This window comes from Ursus arctos, unplaced genomic scaffold (assembly GCF_023065955.2).
Source record: "Ursus arctos isolate Adak ecotype North America unplaced genomic scaffold, UrsArc2.0 scaffold_15, whole genome shotgun sequence".
Classification (NCBI taxonomy): Eukaryota; Metazoa; Chordata; class Mammalia; order Carnivora; family Ursidae; genus Ursus; species Ursus arctos.
In genome coordinates this window covers 5,960,592-5,980,588 of record NW_026622819.1, presented here as the reverse complement: position 1 = coordinate 5,980,588, position 19,997 = coordinate 5,960,592, and the positions used below count along the sequence as shown (strand labels likewise).

Here is a 19,997-nt window from a genome sequence, read left to right as displayed (position 1 = left end):
ACAGGTGAAGCCAGCAGCCCAGGATGGACTTTGCATCCTGGATAAGAACTGGAAGAATATGGACAAAGCCAAGAAACCCAGACTACAGATATGTACTCATGATCCGAGTTCTCAGGGGTCATCAGAATTAGGGAATCCTACAGGCTTCTGACTTCTGACCTTGCACAGAGAACAAACACATCTTTTGGAGTCTGGGGGGTTCGTTGTGCGTGGAGCACCGCCCCTGGCATTTATGAGCTATCTGTTGGAATCTGTAATGCAACCACACAATTGCTGTGATGCGAGGAGGAGGGAGCTGTCTCCCGGAGGAGCACCAGCCTGTACTCCTCCGGGTCCAGGGGAAGCCTGGCTGGGTGACGCGTGGGCTCTCCGCTGCTCTTTGGCTTCCAGGCGAGAACGCACGGTGGGAGTGGAATGCTCTCTAATCAAAAGAACCCATCCGTCAGGCCCGGGAGAAGCTTTGTGATGATCTCAGCACCATTTATTTTTCCTGGCATCTCACTCCTTTTCTTGCACTAAGAGGAAACACGAAGCTCCTGGAGGCGGAGGGAGCACCGCGCCCTCAGGGAAGGAGTCTGCTGGGCACGACCTCCCAGCCGCCGTGCCGTGTGAGCACCCATGGAGCTGCAGATGAGCTGCTCTCCCGACAGCCAGAACCCGTGTCGTCTCCCCCGCGCTCCGAGCGCGCAGAGAGCATCCAGCGGGCTGCTCAGCACTGCATCACCCGGAGCTTTACGACGCCCCATATCCTCCTGGAGACACACAAGAGCTCAGGCTCATCTGAAGCATTGATCTGGAGGGGATTTACGAGCTCCAGGAGGGAGCACTTTCCCCGACCAGCCTCTCTTAAATTGTTTTTGATACTCATCCCAAGTACTTGAAAACCACTTGGAGAGTCGTGAAGCATGTCAAGGCCACCATTCGTCTTCTGAATGTTCCAGGTATGTGGAGAGGGCCCAGCTTGGCCTACAGGTGGGAACGGGTGTCCTTGATAGGAGCACCCTCTCCCTGCACCAAACGGAGGACGCCAAGTGGTCCATGATTGCCGGAACATCCCTGGGCAGGGGGAGCTGCCGGTGACATGCGTGCAGGAAGGCCTAGAGGCCATGATGCCATCAGGGCACGGTGCAACTAGGCTGCCAACATGGCAGACCATTCTTCGTGGGAGGCAAGCAGGCCATCTCCACAGACAGTGACCACAACTCAGCCCCATTTCTGTGAGAGCTTCGTCTGGATTGGCTCTCATGAGCACAGCCACTTGGCTCTTTTCCCTGGCAATGCAGTTTGGTTGGGAAGCCCTGGCTGTTCTCCTCCCCATGTCACTTGCCATCTCTCCCCTCTCTCTGTTGCTCAGTTGCTCACTTTCAGCAACGGTTGACTAATCATCTGGCTGGAAAGAGATGAACACTTAGAAGTAATGTTGGTCCCGTTCCATATAAAAATTAAGGATATGCTATAGGAAGCTCACAGAAATGGAATCCTCTTGAATGAATGAGCCAGAGAGTGTGAAAGGCAAGTGAGCAGAAGTTTAATGAAAAGCCCACTCTTGATGACATCAAAGCTGGGGTCTCCTACAGAAGTCAATAGAGAACTCTAAATCTCTACCATAATGTTAGCAGGCATGGTTACCTGAGGACACTGGTCAAGCCAAGGCACACAGAACAGGGACTTACGGAATCTTCCGTAATGGACACCCCCAAAAAGAAAAAATCCTATTACTGGTGTCCAATGGTTTTCATACAATTTTGCCATTTGGCAGGAATTTATCTTCCAGAATATAACAAAGCTGGAGTGAAATGTGGAACCACTGCTTTTTGAGGGTGAGGCAAATAGAAAGTTCTACAGAGACACACGCGCGCACGCATTCTTCTCATTAGAAGTCAGTCTCTCCTTCTAGGTGTCTGGCACCATGCTCAAGCGTCCTCCCTTGGGTGGATTCGAGTGCTTTCCCATCATTCTATATCCAAAGCCTGTGCTGGTCCGATTTGGCACTGCTCTGACACATCACCCAGAATCCTACCCCTTGTTTTTCCCTAGTGGGCTCTCTTCCGTCTCCCCCCAGTTCTGCCTCTGGGACGGGAAGTCTGGGGGTTATGTCTGGTGTTGGTAATACTATCCCTCTCCCCAGCAAAGTACCTTTCAAGGTGCGGGGCCCGGAGATGGAAGAGGAGAGAAGGGTCCTGCCCTAACTTCGTGCTCAGGTATCTGACTGCCATGTTGGTTGTTGCAATCGTTGACTTTTGCAAAGGCAATAATCTTTATATTATTACATTTCTAAATTATTGCTAATAGCGAGTGCAGAAATGAATTAACATTTCCCCAATAAAAAAGGACTTCTGTCAATGTAAATGTGTTTCAAGGTTTTCTCAAGATCTAAGTAACTTTCAAGGTTCTTGTTTTAATATATTATTATCATTATTATTACACTTATTTATGGTTTCCGAGAGGACAGAACTGGCCGATGCTGACAAAGCACACTGAATTACCTGTATCTTGTCCAGCACGCCGGTGCTGTCCATCCTGCTGGCCACGTTTACAGTGTTGCCCCAGATATCATACTGCGGCTTCTGAGCTCCAATCACACCGGCTATCACAGGTCCGTGGTTAATACCTGCGACACATCAGAACCGGGTGAATGAGATTCAAGGTACAGCAACCGTCTTAAACAGAAGAGCTTTACAAGGATATTTTTGAATCATCGTCATTAAACAAACATTAGCCCAACCCATGGGATTCTAAAGCAAAGAAAAATTATTGTTTTTCCTTCTTAACCTTGATTCTGGCTCATGTGCCCATATATTGTTATTATTCCATAATAACATAAGGTTGGTTATGCTTCTCAAAAACTAACCATAATAGTTCCCTATGTTGCTATTTAATCTTAGACAAGAGATGAGCATTGTGTTTCCCATAGTTGTGTCGCTAATGTTAATTTTGAAATCTTTGTCTTTCAGGTTTAAGTAGCTACACTGAGTGCATTGACCAGCAGCTGCCGGACTTGTGGGTTCCTGCCGCCGTCTTGCCGAACACGCCGCTGCCACCAACCACACCAGTGCTGTGTTCTCCACCCGCCAGGCACTGTTCTATGTGCTTTATGTGTGAGAACTCCTGTGGTTCTCACAGCAGCCACAGATGGGGTGGGTACTGTCACCGTCACTTCCAGTTTCAGGCGAGGAAGCTGAGGACGGCACCATCAGACAGGCAGTAGATGGCAGAGGCCGATGGTTCCACGGCCCCTGCTTGTAAGGACGCTGCCCTCCAATCTCTGCCACAAGCGTCCCGTGCACAAGGCTCTTCCCACCTTGAGGGCTGTTGCCTTCCTAACGACCCAATGGCAAGGTTCCTGAATTCCAGAGGAATGTGTTTGTGCTGTTGAGCTCCATTGCTAAACCACCTGCCGAAGGACTCCCTTAACGTGCACTGTGCTCGTGACAGAGTCCACCCAGGTCGGCGTTAAAACAACAGTAAATGTTAGCATGGGCAATACAGATTCAGATTTGAGGACATTCTCTGACACAAGAAGCTACAACTGATAAGACTGGAGGAGGGTCGCATTTGGAGGGATCTTTGGGTAGACAGGCTGGCCCCTGGTGGGCAGGTGCGACCCAAAGAGGGTCTCCAGACAAGTGGTCTCTCAGACTGTGTTGCTTGGGTTCTTGGCCCCCTTGAAGCTGGGCTCTTTACAGCTCTGCATCAGACTGAGGACAGCCCACCTCTGGCGTAAGCGTAAGCGTCTTCACCAACTGTGATTCCCCAGGGACAGCCACCAAAAGGTTGCTGGAGAAACCCAGGAACGAGCTGTCACTCTTCAGCCCAGCTGGCTGAAACCTCACTGGCAGGACAGATTTCTTGCTATCCTGGCCTGCCCGTGTGACTTCCCAGAAAATCGGGCACCCCAGACAGAGGTGACGGTGGCTCTGACTGCCCCCTCCGTTAGTAACTGCGATTATAAACCCGTGGTTATTACGTGCAGACACTTGAGCTCCGGGCGCACGTCCACACTGCCTGAGACATGGGGATGGCATCTGCCCCCAGGAGTGGAAGCCTTGCAAGTCTGATCAACTTCTCTAGTCACAGTGGCCCGGACTCCTCCCCCACCCCGTGCACCAGTAGCATGAGTCCTTGTCCCAGCATCTCAGTTCAAAGAGGCAGACCCCCAGGTATTCTGGGAGTGGTGTGGAGGAAGACCACAGACATAGAAATGACGACACTGGTTAATTATGCCCCCTACATTTTCTCCTGGCTCTAGGACCCGTCCTCACTGCAAGAGTCACCTTGTACTGATTAAGGAGGCTGTTTCTGAGTGATCCCATTTCCCACTCCCGAATTGCTTGGCGTGCTACGGTTTGCTACAGATCTAAGGCCAAGCTGCCTCTTTGCAATGGAGAGGTAGGCAGGAAACAGTACGAACACTGTCCACAAAATCTTTGAAGTTACGCAAGAGGTGAGCAAGAAATTCTGCTTTGCTTTTGCTGAGTACTCAACAAAGCTCACACACTGCTTTAGACACCCCAAATAATTTATTCCAGCTGCTGGCTGGTGCTCTTGAACCCCTCTGCCATCAACTTTTCTGGGGCTGCTGAGTCCTGCTTGGTCAGTGCCTGGGGGGAGGGGAGGCGAGGGGAGAGCCTGGGCTGATGATTCCTGGCACAGGCTCAATCTCTACTTAGTGCAGGAATGTGCTCGAATTTTGGTTCCTGCTAACCGACTGATTCTGCAGCTTGACCCGCAGAAAAGGACGCTAGGAGTGAATTCAGCTCTTATTATTTGCCTTTTTTTTTTTTTTTTTTTTGAAATATTACTCTCCCGAGTTCCTACCGTGAATCGCCACTGGATGGCACTATGCACCCGAGTGCAGCCCGGAAGCCGCCCGAGCGAGGCCCGGGGGTGGGGAAAGGCAGCCCCAGAGGCTGGTGAAACACTGAACTTAGGCTTCCTTAGGAATCTAAGAGCCAGTGTGCAGGGTGACACCATCACTAGCAGTATATTCAATAATCAGTGTAAAATAAGCACTCCATAAATTCCTACTGAACAGGGTCTATTCAATTACTCACATTAATTTGGAAAATACGGTTATGGTCCAGACCAAGAAAACTGCTTTTTTTGGATGTAACACAGGTGACCAGGGAATGGCTGTCCCCATCTCACCTTGCAGTGAAGGGCAGTGCTGTTTGGGTCTGTATATGCTTTTCAACAGAGCGGGTCATGCCGCCAGGTAACAGATTTTTTTTTTTTTAAATAAGAGTAGTTTGAAAGTTTGAAGCTCATTGTCTAAGCTGTCAAAACAATCAAGAGGCTCTAGAGTCAAGGGGACACCTCCGCATCTGATGTGGTCAGCGGGCTGTGGGGCCGCCCCCACCTGCTGGCCCTTCTCACTTTCGGAGAAGGTAGCGAGCGCCCTCACAGAGGCCCGCTGTGCCTGGAGGTGAGAACATATGAAGGAAAAGGTGTCCGACACTAACAATTAACAGCATATATGAGCAGCAAAGAGGCCACCTGCCGCTCCAGACGTACAATATTTCCGGGTTTTACAATTCAGAACATAGGCAGAGCAAAGGAAGAAAATTGCTCTAAATATTGGGATTTTTTTTTAAGTGGAAATCTGTATGCAAAAGAAATGAAAAGCCATTCAGATGGAATTTATTACAAGAACTCCTCTTATGTGGACTTGCTTTCAGGAGAAGCAAAACGTGTTGCCAAGAGGAACATCAAATCGTCGGAGAAGGTCCTACCTATCATGAATGGCCAGACAGCTGCGTGCTCAGCTGGGGTTTAAAGCACACTTTCTGTGTTTACAGACATTTGTAAAAGGCTAGTAAGCATGAAACATGCTCATGAGTCCACATTAGGGAAGTTACTAGAAATTTTTAAAAGAAATTTAGGCCAGTGATGGGTATTAGGAGGGCACGTACTGCATGGTGCACTGGGTGTTATATGCAAGTAATGAATCATGGAACTTTACGTCAAAAACTAGGGATGTACTGTATGGTGACTAACATAACATAATAAAAAATTATTATAAAAAAAAGAAAACAAATACTGAAAGACTTAAATTCAACTATATCAATAATTACATTAAATGTGAATAAACTAAACCCTCAATTTAAAAAAAAATAAAAGAAATTTAGGGAGAATTTTTAAAGTATTTTAAAGAATTTTAAAGTATTTTAAAGAATTTATTGCCCCTCAATTAAAAAAAAATAAAAGAAATATGGGGAGAATTTTTTATTTTAAAGAATTTTAAAGAAATAATTTTAAAGAAAGTTGGCTTTTCCCGTTAGACTTGAACCTTCAATCAGAAAAACTATGTCTATTTCAGAACCTGGGACATATGTTTAGGGTTCTTGGAGGCTGTGACCCCCAGAGGTGTGAGACTATTTCAACAACTCTAAGATGCCTTAAAAAAATATACATAATATACATTTTTTACATTTTTGGATCTCCAAAGTCTGGATGCATCTCCCGGCCCATGGCAGGTGCTGATTTCATTGGCAGGAGTCCTTACAGTAGCGGAGTGGTTCACAGTCGATGGCGTGCGTGAGCTCCTCAGGATGGCTCACGGCCGTGCACGCGGCTTGCGGGGGACCCCGGCCAGAAGGATGAGGCAGTGGGACTGAAATCCAGCTCACGGTCCTAAACACAGTGCTCACAGCCTGGGTCCAACCAAAAGGTATTCTGTTTTCTAATTTGTACAAAAGTGTCTCAGGGGCTCCTCACTTCCCTGAGCCTGCTCCCCGCAAAATCCAGTCCTCTTGCCCTCAAGACACACTGCATGGCTCTCCCCGGACACCTGCAGCGAGCCGTCCCTCGCGCCGTGCCTTCCCCACACCTGCACGGTCCCTCTACACCACGTACCCACTCGCAGCTTGAAGTCGTTGAAGGAGTGCTTGTTGATGGCGTCCAGCTTCGCCACCAGCGCGAAGGCAAACTCCACCATGGTGCCAATGTGCATGTACTGCCTCTCCGGCTCCTGAACACAGAACAGACACGGTGAGCGGGAACAAGGTCCCCGAGTCCCGAGGCTCCAGTCAGGAAGAACGCTCGAGGCTACCGCCGCAGCGGACGTTCTGGGAGGATTACCCCTCATCCCAAGGAGGCCTTGTGCCCCAATTCATGTTTGTGGCTGTGGGGACACCTGAGACACTCGAAGACACGGATACCCAGACAGACGCTGCCAACAGAAGACGCTGTGAGGAGGGCCTGGCTCCTGGTTCTCCGCTTGCCCCTCACACCCATCTCCCCCCTTCTCTGCTGGGCTCAGCTTCCTGTTGGACTGACCAGGGGGAGGGTCCAGGGAGGGTCAGGGGGTGCAGGGAAGAGGGTTGGGGTCCATTCCTCCTCTTCCCCACTCCACACCCTCCACAGCTCACCCCGGTTCTGGAAATACCACATCTTCCTTTTGCCCTGATAGGGGAGGGGTGTTCTGTGTCCCCCCAAATGTATAACCTCCAATACCTCAGAATGTGTATTTGGAGATTCTTACCTCCATCATTGAAGGGGGGATTAGGATGAAATTGGGTCATTAGTATGACTCATCCAATATGACTAGTGTCCTTATGAAAAGAGGAGATTAAGACACAGACACATGGAGAAGACCACACGAGACACGGGAAGACGGCGTCTACACAGCAAGGACAGAGGCCTCAGGAGAAACCAACCCATCTGCACCTCAACCTGAGACCTCCAGTCTCCAGAACCGGGAGACCATAGATTTGTGCTGTTTAAGCCCCCGGTCTGCAGTGCTGGTACAACAGAGCCCTAGCCAACTACTACAGGGGGCGACATGTCCTGCTTTCACGGTCCCTGGGTGATTTATCATCCCTTGAGGAATAACCACCATACAGGTAGAGCTGAAGGAAAGGACAAGGTCAAGGTTTCCAGTGAAGGTAAATGGGGATTTCTATTCCTATTTACTCCTAATTTATACTTATATTTCTGTTACTAATTTACATTTACTATGAATTTGTAATGCCTATTATATATTTATAATTCCTTTTGAAGATCATCTTTCTAAAATTTCTATTTTTGGTTATATTTGAAACACACATTTTTTATTAGTATATGTATATACTTCACAAAATGTGTTTCCATGTCCTGAAGGTTCCCGCTGCCCCAACACTTAATGAGTGGGTGCACCGGGATGTGGGGTGACAGGCAGTCCCAGCCCAGCCCAGTCGGCCTGCCCACGCAACTGGGGCTTGTGGTTCTGGCGTCCGTCTCAGCACTAGAATCCCTGCGGTCCTTCCTCTCCCTCACTAGTCTGTGAGCTCCCCCAGGACAGAGACTCTGTTCTATTAACGTGTGCCACCACAAGACGCAAGTGTGGCCCAGAAGAAACACCTGATACCTGGTAATTGAGAGATTGCTCTTAGATGGCCTGTCGGTGACCAAGAGATGTCTAGGCGGAACAGAGAGCATCGTCAAGCTTTGGCGGGAGGTTAAAGCCAACTGATGCTCACTGGGGGGCCATATGCGCAGGATGAGCCATTCACACACCCACTGAAGAGGGAGAGGGTCTGGGGTGCCTGGGTGGCTCAGTCACTGGGCGTCTGCCTTCGGCTCAGGTCACGATCCCAGTGTTCTGGGATTGAGCCCCGCATTGGGCTCCCTGCTCGGCGGGAAGCCTGCTTCTCCCTCTCCCACTCCCCCTGCTTGTGTTCCCTCTCTCGCTGCCTCTCTCTCTGTCAAATAAATAAATAAAATCTTAAAAAAAAAAAGACACATCACAACTTAAGGGAAAAAAAAAGAGGGAGAGGGCCCAAGGGAAGAAGAACACACAGAATATTCAAGCAGGGACTGGGGGATTGGCCTCAGCCAGCTGGGGGAGAGAAGAGGGAACCAGTAAGGACACCGGGAATCCTTGAGAGAAGAATAGGAGAGGCAGGCCTTTGTGGGGCTCACACTGTGACTTCCGGGACAAGTGTTCAATCCCGCTGGGCCGCAGAGGAGCTCAGTCAGACATGGAGAGAGCTCTCTAGAAGGTTCTCCCCTGGTGAACGGGGAGGGGAGCATCCTCCACCCAGGGCGAAGATAAAAACCAGCTCTGAGGCTCTCAGTAGGGGTGAGGGAGCAGGACGGTGGAGAACGTGGACATACCCAGCATATTCGAGGTGACAGGGAGGTGGGGAAAACCAAGGCCAAAGGAGAAAAGGAAAATGGCCACAGAGTTATTCCACGAATCCACACAGTGTTTTAGGGACAGGAGTCAGGGAGGGTAGCACTAGGCAAGTCTCCTGACGTGGGCACTACTGACCCCTGGGCCGGCTCATTCCCCGTCCTGTGCCCTGCAGGATGCTGAGTGGTGTCCCGGCCTCGGCCCACACATGCCAGTAGCGGCCGCCTTCCGGGAGTGACAACCAAAACTGTCTCCAGACATTGCCCAGTGTCCCCTGGGGGGCAAAATGCCTCCCCCGCCGGAGACCACTGTGCTCAGTAATACAAACCTGGGCAGAGCAGAGACACTGCATTTCCGGTTCAGAGAGAATGTTCTTTCTCTCCTCACATACATTCTATCATTCGAGAGAAAGACCAACGGAACGTTACTGTGGCTGTAAATCCTCAACTTCAAATTGTGCGAGAAAATCCAAGCAATTTAAACAACTGGAACACAGACTATCAGCTAACGTCGGCGGAAATGCAGAGTCGTTTCTTAAGTTAGCATTGCTCTTCTGTCGAGCTCCCTAATATTCTTGTCTCATGACCCCGGGGAAGGGGTGATCTGGAGGTTCATGCACTCATCTGGAAACACCTTCTCCTGAACAGGAAGCATGGACTGTGAAATCAACAGGCAGAATCCCATGTCACTGGTATCACAACTGTCCCAGCAAGGAGGACAGATTTGCCACGGGGATGGGGTGGGGGGGATGGTTTGCTTCCTACCGAACCACGGCACAGCCATTAGCTTCCCTCCCTGATACATTGTCACCCGGTGTGTTTTCATGCCATGGGCTTAAGCTGGAGGTTTACGTGACCCCAGTGATGAATGGAGGGACAGAGTTCTGGGAGTGGGGTTTAAATCCAATGTCGATAACTCATTTGGGCTTAGTAAGTCCTGGAAAAAAATTATGCTCAGTCTTTACAAGAGCTCGGTTCATTTCAAAAAGTCCTTATAACTGAGCTTTTGATAAATATTTGATGACAGTAAAAAGGAGCTCTTTCTCCCATGATCCAAATGATTTCTGTTAGATGTCTCCAAATATTTAACCGACTTCCAGTGACACGGCAAGCAGACGCATTTGGTGCCCTGGAACACATCTTGGAAGCTGTTTGCATTGGAAATTCCACCAGCAAGGAACGCCGCTTAAAGCAAATGTATGTGTATTGAGACCATTTTATAACCCAAGTGACTGGTAAAAACCGAGCTAAATCTTTAGGCTGAAATTAACATACGCCTCCTCTCTTGACCTCTCCTCTTTCCTTCTTGTCCTTCTTCCACCCATCAAATGCTCACCGAGCACCCACTGTGGTAGCACCTGTCTGATGCTGAAGGTTTAGAGCCAGGGCCTGGGAGCATTCTCCCCTGGGAGATCGGATGCGATCTCACAGTTCTCTAAAGGCAAGGTCTGCTCTCTCGCAGGTGAGCTGGTCACCACAGGCTGAAGATCGGCTCTCACGTGGTCGCTCCGAACACCTGAGTGTCAGGTACCTGTCGGAGGGCACGACCGGGACTCACAACTTCCCAGTGTTAACCAAAACTCCAAGGCATGAAAAAAATCTTTATTAAAATGTGCATCATGGGATATTCTGGCAGGCATCTCCCCAACCCCACCCTCAGATTTTAAACCATTTTCCAGGGTGCCTGGGTGGCTCAGTCATTAAGCGTCTGCCTTTGGCTCAGGGCGTGATCCCAGAGTCCTGGGATCGAGCCCCACATTGGGCTCCTCCACTGGGAGCCTGCGTCTTCCTCTCCCACTCCCCCTGCTTGTGTTCCCTCTCTCGCTGGCTGTCTCTATCTCTGTCAAATAAATAAATAAAATCTTAAAAAAACCCAAACAAACCATTTTCCAAGAGGCAGTTAGTTACCAAGCACACAGCTCACTGCGGACCCTTCGTCATGGTTATGAGGGCTCGTACCTGACAGGCCTGGTTTTCAGATATATTAATGAATGGGTGACACGATCGTCCCCATGAACACCGGGACACCACACCTGTGCTGGCTGCTGGAAATTTCCGAACAATTAATAGCAATAGTGTGAGCATGTGTGATTTAATCCTCACAGTAAGTCCCATGAAGGACTTCCCGTCTTCACCCCCATTATGCAGATGGGGGAAGGGAGACCCCGGGTGGTTCATAACTCGTGTCAGCGGCAAACCAGGCGCCTGACTCCAGGTCCCGTCTTAGCAGCCATCCAGCCCCCTCCTTGCACACATCTAGAACGTGGTCGGAACTTGGCTGTTTGCATCCTCGTCTTCGCATCTTTGACTTTCCGTCCACTTTAGTTTATTAACGTTAACCCTTTCGCGTTGCATTCATCCTTGTGAGCTTCCTCGGGGATAGATTTACGTAAAAAATGCACGACCACGTAGACAAACAGGTGAGCAGTTTTCCCTCATCGTCTTGCTGGTAAATGGTGGCAGGTGGGTTGGATGGTGAGTCCAGGAGATACTCAGCTGACGGGGAGCCATCCCCAGGAACTGCTCATTGATGGCTCCGGAACTAGCCGTGTGGTTGCTGCCATTGTACTTGGATATCGTAGTGACACTCAGACTGTGTATCCAAAACTAGTATTATCATTTCATCTCCCACAAGACAGCTCTTCTTCTTGACTGTTCTGCTTTGCCAATGGCATCATCAATTGCAAATCCCTAAATCAGAAGTCTGAGATGCTGGCAGCCTGGCTTTCTGTTCCCCTTCCCCTCCTAAGTCCACCTTCCAGGGCTCGCTTCTACCACTCACCTCTTACTTTATTTTCCCAGGACCGTGGTTTACGCTCTGTTACTGGTCCGAAGGTAGGACGTTTCCCCAAATAACTGCTGATACCTTTGAGTCAGGCAACCTTGGGTTCAGCCGCAGGTCCTATAACCATCAGCTGTGTGGCCTTGGCTGAATCACTTAACTGCTCTGGGCGTCGGTTTCCTCATCTGTGATGGGACAATAACCACCTATCTTCCAGGGTTGTGGGCAAGGTGAAATGAACTCAGCCTGGATACCTGGGGCTCAGGATTGATTTCGTTTCTTTTATGGTGGTTTAGATAAGCATGTCACTCTGCTTGACACAAAAAGCATCGAGGAGGAAAACGTCTGTCAGAAATCATCTCACGCACCAGTTTAGAACTTTCTCCCTGTGCACGCACGGAGCGTCCTACAGAGTCGTACGGCTTTGACAATGACCCGAGTGTCTGACATTACGCGGGTTGTTGAGATTCGCGGTATATTTCGTGAGGAGCGATGGTTTCGTTTCTTTCCGTCTTCAGCTTCCTGTCGGCAGCATGAAAGTAGAAGACATTTCTCTGCTTACAACACATCACGGGAGCTCTGGTGTTTGTACAAAAATACACAGCAGAGACCCGAACTACTTTCTCCTGCTCCAGTAAAGGAAACTACGGCTATTCGTTTCAAAGTGTGCTTCAGCTACTGCGAAACCGTGGCACGGGGTCTCAGAGTGACTCCTCCCTTCCTTCCTAGTCAGTTTGGCAGTGTCCCTCGCTATGGACCGGATGTTTGTGTCCCCGAAAATTCGTATGTTGAAGCCTGATGCCCAGTGTGGTGGACTAGGAGGTGGGCCGTTGGGAAGAGGTTAGGTCATGTGGGGGCGCCCTCACGAGTGGGGCAGTGCCCTTCCCAGGAGGGGCTGCAGAGAGCTTGCTTCCTCTCTCATGTGACACCCCGCGAGAGGACAGCCGTCGGCAACGCAGCACGAGGGTCCTCACCAGACACCTGACCTGCCGCTGCCTTGCTCTTGGATACGCCAGCCTCCGGACGGTGAGGCACAAATGTGTGTCCCCCAGTCTCTGGCAGTTAGTTCGGGCAGCCGGGGCTGACTGTCCCCAGTATTCCCACTCTCCGTGTCACACAGCACTGAAACTGTTTGCACACACGCCTTTCCCAGACTGTGAACTCTGGAGGGCAGCCATCAGCGAGTACCTGGCACCTGCCACAGTGGGGAAAGGAAACATCTGCTGGACGTCCTTCTAGCTAAGTAAAATCTAGAACAGCCGAGCCGGAGCTGGAGCCATTAACCCGAGTCCGTGAACGTGGGTGGGAAATGCTTATTGCTCATTGCCTTGCTGGAAGCTTGTGTCGCTCATGCACTGGGGGGGGGGGGGGGGGCGAGTATAGGAATCTCGCGGGTGGATCCCATGGAGCTGGGGTCTGATGGGGGGGACGGAGGGAGCCGAATAAAGGAGAAACGCTGTGCTATTTGGCCGCGGCGTCTCTACAGGGCAAACTTGGCAAGAGCCAGATGGAGCAAAAGGCGGTGCTTAGGAACTACCCTCAACCTACAGCCCTGGGTCTGCTGCTGCATTTGTGCGGATATAACCAATAAAACACACTACTACATTTCCCTTTAAATGTTCTTTAAATCAGGTAGTTTTTACATAAAACAAATAATTAAATAGAATAATTTAGAAGAGAGTAAGACTCCAAATGCTTTATAAAAGGACAGTCCTCCTACCCGGCGAAGAGTAACATCTTCCCGCCACCCCCTGCTTCTCTGCTTCTCCCCCCTCAATTGTTTCTGGTACTACAAATTATTTCTTCTCAAAGTGTTGCTGGCTGTGGATATCGATCTACTTGAGATTGCGAAGAAGAGCTAGAGGTCAGGCTTATGACAGCAATAATATAATCAAAGCAGGACTCTGAATGAAAGTTTGCATCCCTGTATTTTGGGTTCAACTATCGAAGTTCTTAAGAATATTTGTTTGAAAAAGATCAGAACCATGTACACGACTGCTGAGACCAGAGAAACCCTGCTCACTGATTAGGGCATGAAGGATGGACTTCCTCCAGGATAGGGCCTGTGGAGCCCCTGGGGGGCCGAGGGATGGGGCTCCGGGGTGCAGCGGAGGGAAGAGGCCACTGCAGTGGTGTGCAGGGTGCAGAGAACACCCCAGGGCTGAGGCAGCAGCTGCTTCTCTGTCCGAGCTGCTGGTTCTTGTCATCAGGGATGAAGATCAGGTAGATAAGCCACCAGTTTTCAGGAGAAGCTGAAAATGATCTTTTTTTTTTTTTTAAGTGAAATGTCCTTTTTCTAAAAATAATACTCTATAAGTCGAGAAAAACATACTTGTAACCACAATCTGCTCTCACGGCTTCCCGTGTGAAGGCCATGGCAAGGAACAGGCAGGAGGCTTTGCAGCTGTGAGGCCTGGAAGCAGGAGTGGGGCAGGGGTGGGGGTCCTGGCAGCGAAGGGAAGGGCCGCTGGCCGCCAGCTTCCGTGACAGCTCATGTGTTTCTCCGCGCGTGTTCACGGAGGTATGAGTGGGGTTAGAACGCCAGCCCATTCTCCGTCTAACGTTTCACTTTCTGACAAGTGCCTGCTTCTTCTGAAAACAACAGTCAGTTACGCGTAATGCAACCAACCATTTAGTCATGTTGTCTTCAAGCTTCGAATGAGAACGCGCTGTTTCATTTAAAAAACACAAACGAAGCGAAACAAAGGCAGACATGAGAGCCCTGCTGGGGCGAGGTGTGGACACGCTGCTGTGTGCCTGCGCTCCCCGTGGGTACGTCTGCTGCTCCCACGGCGAGAAAATGAGGAGGGACGAACGCGAGCTAAATTTCAAAAGGCTTTTATCCAGATACCTTTGCCTGTTCTTGAATTTAAGAAAAGCACATTAATCCTTGATAAACCCGATATATTTTGCAAATTGAATGTCTTTTGTTGTCAAACTAAATATTTGGCTAAACAATGAACAGAAAGGTTTTTTCGGCTTAGAACTAGAAAAACAAGTGGGTAGGTTACAGGTAGGTTACAAAGGGCAGGAGAGACGTTCGTTTCTTATAAAAAGAACATATCCACATCAATATGTATATCAAGTGTATTATGCCCCGACCCCAATCAAACGTAATGCACTTTCCTTGCAGAAGACTTGCACTGCACTTCAAAGTATTTCTAGGATGACCTTACCAGATCTAATTAAATGCCCTACATAAAAATAGCTCATACTGAATAAACTCCCCGCGTGGACGTGACGACCTATCCCATTGCATTTATGTCGCAAACCCTTACATCTGTTCTATCGGAGGGAGCAATAGTATCAATATGCAAAAAGCGTACAAGTCACAACTGTATTATTATGGCTATTAGCATTTTTATTACCTGCTCTGGCCATGGAGTGTTCTGCATATTAATGCAGTCTACCCAATAGCCTTATGAAATGGGTAGCTCACCATTTTATGTAAGGAAACTGGAGTGTAGAAAGCTTAGCTATTGTAGTAAGCCATGAGTGGTCTCACTTGAAAGTCACACTCTTTCCACTCTACCATACGGTAAATAGTCACTTATGAACACAGTGGTGACTAGAAAGTCAGGAGCAGCTCACGGGTAGCTAAGAAGGCCCGTTTGGTGTCTGCGATGGATGAGGGCAGGGGGATGGGGCACGTGGGACAGGAAAGGTGTGCCAAGGTCAGGCAGGACGCAGCAGGGACTGAATGGTGCAGATAGGAACTTGGTGCAGATGTGAACACGGTGCGGGAGGGGCTCGGGACGGAGCTGACAGATCAGAGCTCCGGACCAGCAGGTGAGCCCTGCCCCGGAGCGGGCAGCCCTGCTGTCGCTGCTTGTCCTGTCTGTGACCGTGGGCCAGTTACTTCACTGCTGTGCTGTGTGTCTCCTTCTCCATGCGTAACATGGATGGTTGTTGGGGGATCTCTTAGGCTTGTTAAAAGCGGACTCAGGAGGCATCCAGTAAGTGTTTACAAACATCGGGGAAAAAGGAGAGGGTTTACATCAGGAGTAGCAGGTCTGTAAAACAGAGGGAAGGAAGCGACACGCTGTTCTGGGCAGTACAGTGGGCCCATGTTCCAAACTCCACGGAACAAACTCAGGTCCTCTCTGTGCACAGCGCCCCCTGCTAGGCATTTTGGGGCACACCACATCAGAAGATGAGGGTGTCGGAAACTGGCTGTCCATGGAGAGAGCTGGGAATGTAGGCCTGGCCCCGTGGTCAGGATAGCGGATGACGGTGTTTGCAGGGGCTGACTAGCAGAGGGGATGGATCATGGGTCAAGTCTTAGGTGAGGCCCCTGACGGAAGGAGGTGTCAGGGAAAGAACACGACTGTGTCCCCCAGACAGGGACCACAGGCAGCAGGCAGCACAGTGAAGGACTGGAAGCTAAGGAGGGACTTCTAGGTGAAGGTGACCACCAGCTCGATCAGAGGCCGCAGACTGGGCCCCGAGAACGAGTGCTGGGAGCACACACCCCGACTTGGATTCTGGAATGTGGAAGTGCTTCCCAACCTTCAAGAGTGGGATTTCTGGTGTCGGTGTTGGTGAGGGTGCGGGAGGAAGGGGGAGGTGCAGAGTGAGGGTGGTGGATGAGCTCTCTCGGGCCACAGAGTGTGCTGACAGAAGGGAGAGACACTGGTTGAAGAGCCAGCGACGGTCTGGAGCAGGCAGAGTCCGACACGTTCGGTTTGAGGGGACAATGGGGGAAGTGCCACCCCACACGCCCAATGCTGAACGGGTCTTCACATGGCAGCGTCTCTGAGAATCTCTGCTCTGAGGCCCCGCCAAGGGATTGATAAGTGGGTATCGGTGACCTAAGGTCTGGAGTGGGTGCAGACAGGTCAAGTTCCCTGAATGGCTCACCAGGGGAGATCGGCTGGAGAGGCCTCAGAAGCAGGGCTGGGATTAGGTGAGGTGAGTGGGGGACTCCCCTCGGGCACAGAATTTCAGGAGGCACCAAAAAGCACAATGATCATGATAAATGACATCCTCACACAGTAGTTTGAAAATAAAAAATAATGCAGAAAAATACAGAATGAACTAAAATATCAACATTTTAAATAAAGGTAAGTATGTGGAATGAATTGTATCCTGCCCAATTTCCTATCTTGAAGCCTTAAAACCCTCCCCCCAAGATCTCTTTCTCTCTCTTTGCCATGCCAGGACACAGTCAGAAGGGGGCCATCGACCAGCGGGAAGAGAGAGCTCACCAGCCCCGGTTTCCCGGCCTTGCAGCCTTCAGCACCACGAGACAATCCATATTGGCTCCCGGAGCCCCTAAGCCTGCGGGGCTGGTTACGGCGGCCCCAGCTGACTAAGACAGTAAGTGCCAAACACCTCACAGCCTGAGGCAAGAGGAGAGATGTCCCTTCTGATACATAAGGCTCTATGTTATTTTTTTAATGGTTAACTTTTCCCATAACATTAAAGGTACCCATAAGTATAAGTTTGCTTCTATTAAAGTCAAGAAAATAAAATAATCATTAGTTCTGTTTCTGGTATAATTAAGGTACTTAAAGTTACTTAAAATTAAAATAATGTTGGGGCGCCTGGGTGGCTCAGTCAGTGAAGCGTTTGCCTTTGGCCCAGGTCATGATGCCAGGGTCCTGGATTGTGCCGTGTGCAGGGCTCCCTGCTCAGCAGGAAGCCTGCTTCTCCTTCTCCCTCTGCCTGCTGCTCCCCTTGCTTGTGCTCTCTGTCAAATAAGTAAATTTTTTTTTAAAAAATTAAAATATTATACATTTTCATACCTTTATTTCACAATTTTCCAAGTTTTTCCAATACTTTAATGTTCCGTCAATAAAAATCTAACCCTTAAAAATACACAATACCATGTATACAGGGCTGCACATTTCTCCTTTCACCTCTGGCACCAAGATGGCTTGGGAGGGCACTGCTCAGAACTCAAGGTAAGATTCCCCTAAGGTGTCTCTTATTGCTCATTTATCTCGCTTTTCCTTATTACTAAAGTAATGCCTACCCATTAAAAAATAATAATCTGGAAGCAAACACCCAAGGAGAAGGAGCAAATGGGATACATAGTACCCCATTCACTCGGAAAACTGCTAGCGCTGAGATGATTCACGTTCCAGTCTCTGCCCATGAATACTGAGGAAGAAGAGCAGAGGGAGCGCTGTTAGCACGCGGCTGTGTCTCTGTCCCTCTCACTCCGTGAGTCTGTGGGAGGTGGGTGTGGGAGAGGGAGCGGAGCATATGGGCTCAGCCCTTCTCTTCTTGGGAGGAGTCGGCCTGCCTACAGCAAGCTGTGTTCTGGTAAGTTCTGTTCCTCGGAGTTGCACCCGCCCCCTCTGCGTCAAAGCAAACCCGTCCTGCTGCCATCAGGGAGCCCACTGTCCTGAAAGGAAGGGGGGGGGTCCTGTTTATTGAGCCACAAGCTACATAGCGTATCTATACACACACACACACACACACACACACACACACAGAGAGAGAGAAACAAAACACGACATAACAGAAAACACCCTCAAAACTATAGTCAACTGAATGGAGATACTCAGTTTTGCCCAAACCACCTTTTCAACCACATTTCTAGGGGGTTAGCTTGGTTTTTGACCACACTGTTTTTAATCAAAAGACCAGGAGCCATCTTTCAACGAGTCATCCTAAAATAAACAGCTCTAATCTACTTTCTTGTATATTTTTCTGGTGTCAAGCAGCTACCAGACTGGTTGCTTTTTCCTATCCCTGATGACCAAAGAAAGGAGTTCTGTGAACAGACCCTCAGAAGCCTCTGGATTCTCATCATTTTCTCGTAAGGTCTTATCAATGAGCTTTAGGCTGTATACCCAGCACAGCTTACGAGTCAGCGCATGCCTGCTTGGGCCCCAGGGAGGATGTGTGTGGAGCTGAGGCTCAGTGTGCTGTTGCGTGGCCGATACGTCTGTACCTGGGCGTGCTCCTGGCTGGGCACGGCGCTCAGACCGGTCGCCGCCATGTATGTGCTGCCAATGGTCTTGATCTTTTCAACTCCACTGAACTTCGGCTTGGACAGCAGCTGTGAAGCAATGACAAGCATTCAGTAACTGGACTGGGTGCACTTTCTAGAGACAGTCTCAAACTCTAGTTCCCAGTAATGGGAATATGACTTATTTCAACCCCTGCTTACTCACACCTTGACCTTGGGCTTTGTTGAGAAAGAACACTTTATATGATCCACAAAGAGTGTGTCCTTGAAAGGAAATGCAGTATAATGGTTTACTTCCAATTAACATGATTTACCTTTTAAAATCTGCTAGTGAAGGAACTAAGATAAATGATGATGCAAGTGACAATGGCCTCAAATAAATTTCCCAACTCTGGGTTTGAAAGGCATGAACACGAACGTCTGATTCAGTGAGGGAGGTCTTCCCTGCGCGGGGAGGGTGATTTATGACCAATTATAGTGCTGAGAATTGGCTTTTGCCTCTGAGCTCTAGATGTTAAGGGAATAATGATCTAGAATGGCTCCCAATTGTTTCTTGTCCCAGTTTCTGGTACCAGTTACCAGCTTCTTACAGGCCTCCTCCCCATCCAAGTACGTTAGGACTTGAGGTGGGATGGAGAATAGGTAAAAATAAGAGCAGAAGCTGTAGGAAAGAGAAGGGGTGGAGAGAGGAAGGGAAGGGAACTCTGAAAGGTTCTGTCTGTATCTGCTCAGGAGGACAACGGTACCAACGGAATCCTGGGAAGCTCCCGACCCTTTGCTGGTAGTCCTGCTTTCAGGCGTACCCGTGGGAATCTCTACTTGCCATGACTTCACCGTAAGTCTTGAGTCAACCTCACGGTCACAGTGGTGGGGGCAGAGAAATGCACAGGTCACACAAGACATTTAGAAGGCTGGCCTGAAACCATCCTATAACATCAATAATTTCATCCCTGAATTTCAAAGCTCCATGGATCCTGATGAACCTATGTTCATGTATGTCAATTTGCTATATTTTGCTTGATATCTGTAAGAATGATGTAGCACCAACATCCTTAAAACCACAGGCGTGTTTGTTCTCACCCGAAAACACATTATTCTCTATGTGGGCAGAATATTGGAAATTGAAAAATGACACCTATTTCAAATTCTGAAACATATACTTTGTCCCTTCTAAAATAT

At 49.3% G+C, this 19,997-nt stretch overlaps 1 protein-coding gene across 1 annotated transcript in view; it reads right to left on the bottom strand.

Annotated features, from left to right (window-relative positions):
- Positions 1-19,997, bottom strand: part of ADCY2 (adenylate cyclase 2) — a 388,284-nt gene that overhangs the window by 1,873 nt on the left and 366,414 nt on the right. The window contains exons 22-24 of the mRNA XM_026506673.3: positions 18,801-18,908; positions 6,856-6,970; positions 2,487-2,611 (exon numbers count right to left, since the gene is read on the bottom strand). Coding sequence (XP_026362458.2) covers positions 2,487-2,611; positions 6,856-6,970; positions 18,801-18,908 — 348 coding nt within the window. The remainder of the gene's footprint in view (positions 1-2,486; positions 2,612-6,855; positions 6,971-18,800; positions 18,909-19,997) is intronic.